At 41.0% G+C, this 8,102-nt stretch overlaps 1 protein-coding gene across 1 annotated transcript in view; it reads right to left on the minus strand.

Moving 5' to 3' along the window:
- Nucleotides 1-2,146: 2,146 nt before the first annotated feature.
- Nucleotides 2,147-8,102, minus strand: part of ATP1B3 (ATPase Na+/K+ transporting subunit beta 3) — a 44,372-nt gene continuing 38,416 nt past the window's right edge. Inside the window, exons 6-7 of the mRNA XM_006027278.3 lie at nt 6,888-6,974; nt 2,147-2,944 (exon numbers count right to left, since the gene is read on the minus strand). Of these exons, the coding sequence (XP_006027340.2) occupies nt 2,774-2,944; nt 6,888-6,974 (258 nt within the window). The 3' untranslated portion in view covers nt 2,147-2,773. The remainder of the gene's footprint in view (nt 2,945-6,887; nt 6,975-8,102) is intronic.

Here is an 8,102-nt window from a genome sequence, read left to right on the forward strand (position 1 = left end):
TGTGGTTAAGCAGGAAAGGGAGGGTGCACAATCTGAAAGTTAGGCTCTGATCCTGCTCTATACAACTAGAGATTGGGGGGGGCGGGGAAGAGGGAAAAGAGACACTTGGGGGCCTTAAAGTGCACAAAGTAAACCATCAGCTGGTTCTGGCTACCCGTGAAAAAGTTAAGTGATTTTCCAGGGAGAAGTCAGGGTGGGTTTTAACTGCAATCACAAATTGTTCTCTCTTTTCCTTCAGTCCTCTGCCTCTTTCCCAGCATACATTTCAATTTCTGCTACATTAGATAGTGGGTATACAAAAGGCATTCCTTTAACAACTCCAATTCATTGCCTGTTAATTTGGTATCTTGTGCTCTTGTGGAAGCAGAGTGCTGTAGGAAAAAAGATAGTTCACTTCAACAAGTAACACACTATCATCCTTCTACATTTGGAGCATGCTGTGGGTTGGCCACCCCCAAAGTGGCATGGGTAGCTACTGTGTGGCATAGGAGCCTCTGACACTCAGTAAAAGGAAGTACTGGAACGGAGGCAGGGGGCTTAAAGCCTCCAGCTGCCTAGGGCAGAGGGTGAAGGATACTGCTGAAAAGGTGTCAAAGGTCACAGCCAAGAGCCAGATTAATCAGTCCTTAGCCCTGCAGCCACTGCCAAATTAGGGTTTAGGTCCTCAACTCATCATATAAAGTGGGGAGGGCAGGTTGAGAACCAGGGAAGAATCAGTTCAGCTCTTGGTAGTAACACTTCCTCTCAGCAGCATCCAGCCCCTGCTTCACACAGCTGGAAGCTTGAGCCCTCCTGCATCCATTCTGGCATCACAGCGAAAGCTGTATCAGGTACATTTCTGGGAGGCAGAGATCAGAACAGCACTTAACTTGGAAGAGATTAGCTTGTGGCACATGTGCAAAAAAGTTTGGGCATCACTGCTCTATACAAGAACTAGCTACCAGAGCAGGAGAAATATTTTGCCAGTGGTTTTCAGAGCTATTCAACGTAAGATGAATTGTGTAACTGAAGCATTCTTGGTTCAAGAAAGGATTTGGTTACAGTGGCTGTAAACAGAGCCTTTCATGTCTAATCTCACTATTTTTTCCTCTCCAACAGTTATTGTCTGTAGTATTCCCCCTCCCCCACCCTCAAACTCACCAGAGCCCTTTTTTTTAAATGCATCTGAACAGATACCCATCACCCTTGGCTTACATTTGTTCTTCTACTCTTCAGTTGTATACATCTGCCAGGGCAAAGGCAGGCAAGAATTGACAACATTAAAAAAAAAAAAAAAAAAGCAGCATTTCCTAGTGTGCCTGAGACTACAGCAGTCCCCAGAAACCATGACAAGCAATTTCTTAGCCCCTATTTATCCATCCATGGCTGAGCAGTGTTCACCATAGACGGAATCTGGGAATTCTGTTGCCTAATGCTCATTGACCAAGTATAGAAATCTCTTCTAGTTCAGACTGAACTGTTCCATGATTAAAGCCTACAAAAACAATTAGGGGAAAGTAGCACTGATCATGCATCAGAAAGACTACAGCATTTGGAATTAATCAGAAGTCTAAACGGCTGCAAACTGCTTTAGCATAAGCAGCCATGTTGAGAAAAGCTGGTCTATTTACAAACTGTTGGGCAGTTTTAAGGTAGGAAGGTGGGCAAAAGCAAGTTTCTCAAAAGATGGATGAGAAAGCATGCACAAAACTCAATGAGGAAGAAAATACCAGAAGTGGCAGAAATGATGCAAGGAAACAAAGCATAAATTAAATAAAGGAATGTTTAATCAAGACAATTCTCATTTTATTTTTAATCTAAAGTTCTTCCCCTTGGGGAATTTAAAATTTTTATTGGAAAAGTAAAACCTACTCTTACAATGAGACCATTTCTTTCAAGCAGCTCTGAAGTACAACTGTTACCAGGACACTACGCCATTAACAATTTTAAAAGAAATTGTTTCATACAGATAGTTTTGAACTAAAAGTTTTAAAATGACATTGTCTAGGTTTTATATGTGCTCCACATACTGCAAGCAACTAACAATATGGTGAGATTCAATTCCTCAACTAGAAGACCAAATATTACATGTATACACAATACCTGCACAGTGACAGCACAAGACAGACTAGTTGAGCACTTAAATAATTTCAAAAATCCAAACCAACACTTTTAAAATCCACTTTATTTCCATTCCCCCCACCCACCCAATACAGAACTTAAGGCATTTCCACATACATACACACAATTCTTGCAAAGTTTTGTGGTTTTCTTTTCTTTATCTTGGTCAGATACCATTTATTCTTATTACTTATCCCTAAACGTGTGTCAGCATTCATATATGACAGTTAAACCAGTGTTAAATCAGTACAATATTTACATAGCATAGCACATAAGCTTGAGACACTCACTTGGGGATAAAACCATATTTTAAAATAGGAGAAAGACCACCGTTATTACATGTTTGGAATTAGCTATTTACAGGTTCCTAATATGGCATAAGTATGGTCTGTACACTGGTTCAATGAGGCAAACAGAAGCCTGGACTACAGTTATTTTACGTGGGATTTTAAATGCAGTTTGGAAGCACATTATTATGCTACCCTGAATGCCACATGCCACCCCAAAATTCTTCAAGGTGATCTTAAATCCTAAAATGGCAGGTCCTGCTGATAGAAAAAACAAAACCAAAAACACACCCAACCAACCAACCAACAAAAAACAAAAAAAAACAAACAAACTAAAAAACCCAGACAGACAACATAATATTTACTTTATGGTGATTTTCTGACTGCTATTCAGACATCTGAACTTTGAAGGAAATTCGTCCCAGAAACTTGTCACGGTCATCTTCATTTTTTAAATTGGGTGAGCCCAGGATCTTACACTCAATTGTTATTTCTTCTTTGGTACTGTTGGAGTTAATTGCTAGCTGAACAGCCACTAGTGGCTGTAGATAATGAGCCTGGTAAACAGAGAGATGGGGAAAAACAGGTTTTAGATGCTAAGCTCATCGCCAAACATAACAATTAAGATTACAATACCATTCCACCAACTAAAGTATTGGACCAAACAAGAGGGACCAAATTCTACAAAACTTATGCCAAGTAATTCAGTTACGATTTGTATAAGAATGAGATAATTTGGTTTAAGTTCTTCCGGCTAATGATCAACTGACTAATTCTGCATAAAAAGTAACAGAGAAGATTTTGAAGGGGCAAATGGGAATTAGGTACCTGTTTCTACAGAATGAATAGGATAAGCTTTTCTGTCTTCTATGTCTTTGAAAATCTAAGCCTCTGTGTAAACTCAAAAAAAATTATATTTGCTTCACTTGCATCTAAAGTCTATTTTTCTTAAAGAGATAGATACTTCTTTAAAAAGTAGCTTCTTAAAACTTGAATGTAGCAACAGTTTCCCCTTTGTCCTTCAGCTTTTCTTTATGTACATCCATTAGTCTTATTAATTTTTCAATGGTATGCTTGAAGGCCTATGGTGGAGCTAACATTTACATTTTTTAGACTTTGACTTCAGGAACTTATTAACTAGCAATCATTCTTTCCAAAGAATCAGTAAGCTAGTTTTTGGTAGAATCCTCCCAAAGGTGCTGACTTTACATTGGTCCCTTCTGACTTTACATTGGTTATTCTTTAGAGAAGCTATAATTTAATCAATTCCTACTGTCAAAGTTAAAATACGGGAAGAAATATTGCAATATTATTTTTTAGTTGGATTATTTTTAGTTGCACTAAAATCATACTGCAAATCAAATTGCAAATCTGGAACTATTAAGTAGCATATATACAACTTTCAGAGAATAGTTTTAAGATTTGTTATAGATTTGCCTAGCAAAAAACTGATTTTAATAGCTTTAGGGTCAGTTTAATAAACCCATATTTTACACACATGCTGTTATCAGTGCTTATATAGATCCACGTTGGTTATTTCAGAAGTTACTAGTAGCCGAGTGCATCCATTTTTGGGTGAACAACTTAAGACACTTTCAAAAAGGTGGGTAGTTAGGAGGTACAGAAATACATTTTTAGAAGTCTGCAAAGCAATTAATCCCTTAAAAGGTGGTGGCCTGAGGAAGACTACCAACTCAATTACCGCAACAAATTCTGCAGCTAAATCTAGCAAACAGTGGGAAAGTCTTGTGTATGCGTGTTTCTCAAGATTAGATCAAATTACTGCACAGTAAGCATCACTATCTACACATGTAGATGCTCAATGCACAGCAATTTGCTCTAATAAATTCAGTAAATGTGCTAGCTGTAAATACAAATAGAAAGTTTACTCAGGAGAAATTACTGCGCAGTACAGCACGCATAGAAGGCCAAAAGGGAGCATATTTGCTCCCGGTCCACCGGGCAGCTGGGGGCAGGAGAGTGTTCCCTGCCCCTGGGAGCTGCCTGCTGCCAGGGTGGGCTCCACCACAGAAACCCAGATGGGGACAATGTCCCCTGACCCCAGCAGCATGGAGCTCGCAGCCCCTGTTCTGCAATCAAGGAGTGGAGACTGGGAGAGATGGTTACCTCCCCACTATAGAAAGGGTGCAGACAAGTTGGAGAGAGTCTAGCAGAGGGCAATGAAAATGGTTCAGAGGCTGGGGCATATGACTTATGCGGAGAGGCAGAGAGAACTAGGTTTATTTAGTTGGCAGAAGAGAAGACAGACAGAGGATTTGATAGCAGCCCTTAACTACCTGAATGGGGGTTTCAAAAAGGATGGAACTAGACTGTTCTCAGTGGTGACAGATGACAGAAAAGAGAGCAATGGTCTCAAGTGGCAGCAGGGGAGGTTTAGGTTGGATATTAGGAAAAACCTCTCACTATGAGGGTGAGGAAGCACTGGAACAGGTTACCTAGTGAGGCAGTGGAATCTCCATCTTTTTGAGGTTTATAAGGCAGAGCTAGACAAAGCCCCAGTGGAAAACCCCGTGCCTTTTGAGGTCCTTTCCAACTCTAATTTTCTATTCTAAACACTCTCCCAGCCCCTGCTCCATGAGCACAGAGTGGGGGCTGGGAGCTCCCTGCACAAGAAGAGTTCCCCATCTAGCCTGGAGCTGGCTGGGACCTGCTGCCCATGACCAGGACAGTTCCAGCTAGCCCTGGGCTGCCCAGGTAAGTCTGCACATGCAGCCTGGAGGTGGCTGGGGACTGTCCCATTTTGGGCAGTCCCTAGCCAGCTCCAGGCTGCACATGCAGACTTACCTGGGCAGCCCAGGGACTGTCCCTGTCAGGAGCAGGTCCCAGCCCCATGCCCCAATCAGGCAATCAAGGCACACAGCTTGGAAAGAGCTGCAGGGGAGCTGCCCCACCAGCAGATCAGAGCAGTAAATCTAATACATATGACAACAAGTAAACTAGTACCACACAGAAAGTTGTAGTTAGATTGGAAAAAAATATGACTATTAGAAATGTAAGGTGGGCAAGAAACCAATGCAAGGCACAAAAAACAGGTTGTGCTTATTGGGCAGAGGCAGGATACTAGTGGTGTTTTAATTCAGTTGGTACAAAAAAAGAACACGTTAATTAACTTGATGGTACAAAGCTGGGAAATTTAATCAGCAGATGTGAGGATTGATGCATCTTACAGAAAAGAACTGACTGACCTTAAAGACTAGAATAAGAACAGGATGAAATTCAGTAGTATGAAATGCAAAGCCATATATTTAGAACCACCATTGATTTTTACTGTAAAGTGGGAGCTCAAAAGTTGGAAATAATAAAGGAGAAGGACCTGGGTGTACCAGTTGATTACATAATGACATGAACCACCACACTGACAAATTTGCTATTTTCATAGCTACAATCTTAGGATGCATTTGTCAAAGCATTTCAAGCAGAGATGGGGAAATACTAATAATGCCACCAGAAGTAGTATTGGAAGGGCCTTAGATGAAATACCACATCCACTTCTGCTTCTCCACTGTTCAAGATACATGAACTCAGGCAGAAGTAAGGGCACAGAAGGGCTAGTAGGGTGATCAGGTGAATGGACATTATAGGAGAACTTGGCTTATTAAGGCTAGCAAAATATTGTACTCCGTAAGTACAGCTTCTTAAAAGTACAAACCAACCAAAAATAATTTTAGGTTGGTAATCAGGTTTCTAACCACAGGGGATTCTGGAACGGCCCACCAACATCAGTACAGAAAACATCCTAACTAGTTTTAAACTGGAGGTTGGTGAGTTTATGGAAGGAATTGAGACAGATTTCTAAAGGGAAAACCCTATGGCCCTACAGCTTTTAACTAAAATGTTGTAATCATTCAAAAAGTGGGTTCCTTTTAAATAAGCCTGTTCACTGAGTCTACACAGCAGCATTTCCAAAACTGTAACTATGTTTGTCTGTGTACATTTAGTATGAAACAGCATATCAGCAAATTATGCAAAAATATCTACGCAGCTCTCACAGTGCTTCAAGGGACAGAATAAATAGAAAATGTATGTGCTGAACCAATCTAAGTTAAAACAATGTACAAGCTGAGATGTAAACCAAAGACTTAAGTTTAACACAGTTATTAACTATACTGTAAATGGGCACAATGGCAGTAACTAGTTACTAATTATTAAAAAAGGTAAGCTGGCCTATGTGGAATACCTGCTTTTATGTCCAAAGGATGCCTAGTAAAAACAGCAAGTACACTGTACATTGAGTACAGTGAGTACACTGAAATTACATTAGAAAAAAAACACGGCTTATCATCTTAAGGTAATAAAGCTCAAGTTATTCACCTGTGCCTGGAAAAATTGAACCCAAGGTCTTACCAAGTTGCATAAAATATCTGCATATGGAATATTATACATGTATACTTCACTGTAAATTCCAAACCTGAACACTATAAAACGAACCAATCTAAAAATGTGGTAACAATACACAAAATAGAAGGATCAGTTACTTACATGCAGCTTTTTTCCATAGTATGGGAAATACATTAAGTCAATTGTACCCCCAGCAGGAAAATAAGTTATCTGAACCTTGCCTTCTTCCTATGGTTGAAGAGAACATTAGAATCAACAGATATGTTTTATTAATAATTTTTTTAGATTTGTTTTAATTATCTAATGATTAGGTGCAAAACCAATATTTGATGACTGTAGTACTACAATAGCTGGTAAAAGGCAGGCAGGAGAGAGTGGGGCCACTGCTGGCAGGGGTTGTCAATGCTTCACTTCAGGAGGACAGCATGCCAAATATTCTTAAGTCTGTGACTGTCCAGCCCTTATTCTTCAAGAGGCTGTCTACTGTGCTGACACCCCAGCCAGCTTTCTTTTTGTCTTATCTGACCAAGGCTCTGCAGTCTCAGTCCTTACCTGGTGCCTGGCTGCAATTGGGATTCCATTAGAATGAACTAATTGAAGCTGAATCCAGACAAGACAGTGAGGCCGGTGGTGGACACACCTCATAACTGTGGGGGAGAGGGAAGGACAGGGGGAGACTGGGACCATCTGTGATGGAACTTGCCTCTCCTTGTCTCTCAGGTTTGCAGCCTTGGTGTGCTCCTGGATCCTTCACTGCACCTGGATCTTCAAGCAGCAGCAGTGGCTAGAAGCACCTTTAACCAAGTCTATCTAGCAAGAAGGCTACAACCCCTTCTTTCAGATTCTCATATGGCCACCATCATACATGTTTTTGTAGCCTCAAGGGTAGGCTACTGCAACGTGTTCTACATATGGACCATCTGGTAGTTGCAACTGGTGCAAAATGCAGTGTCCCATCTTCTCATGGGGATAAGCTGACACCTGCATAAATCACCCAATGCTCCAGAGTCTGCAGTAACTTCAAACAGTATTCTGGGTGCAATTCAAGGTGCTGGTCTTGACTTAAGAGGCCCTATGTACATATTTAAAGGACTACCTTTTCCTTTAGGCTCCATCTCGACCCCTACAGTCAGCTGAGAGCAACTTCCTGCAAGTACTATCAGCACACCAATTTCCCATGTGTTTTTTGACAAGTGAATCATCCTTAGCAGTTTGAGGCAGACCCAGAATTTCCAAAAGGGGTAGTAGTGTGCCACACCACTCCTCAGACCATGAGATGGATAAGAGTGAGGAGTAGCTAATCCCCTGGGCTAGCAGGGGACAGAGAGGAGCCAGACAGGGATCAGCCACTTGAAG

Source organism: Alligator sinensis, unplaced genomic scaffold (genome assembly GCF_000455745.1).
Source record: "Alligator sinensis unplaced genomic scaffold, ASM45574v1 scaffold846_1, whole genome shotgun sequence".
Taxonomy (NCBI): domain Eukaryota; kingdom Metazoa; phylum Chordata; order Crocodylia; family Alligatoridae; genus Alligator; species Alligator sinensis.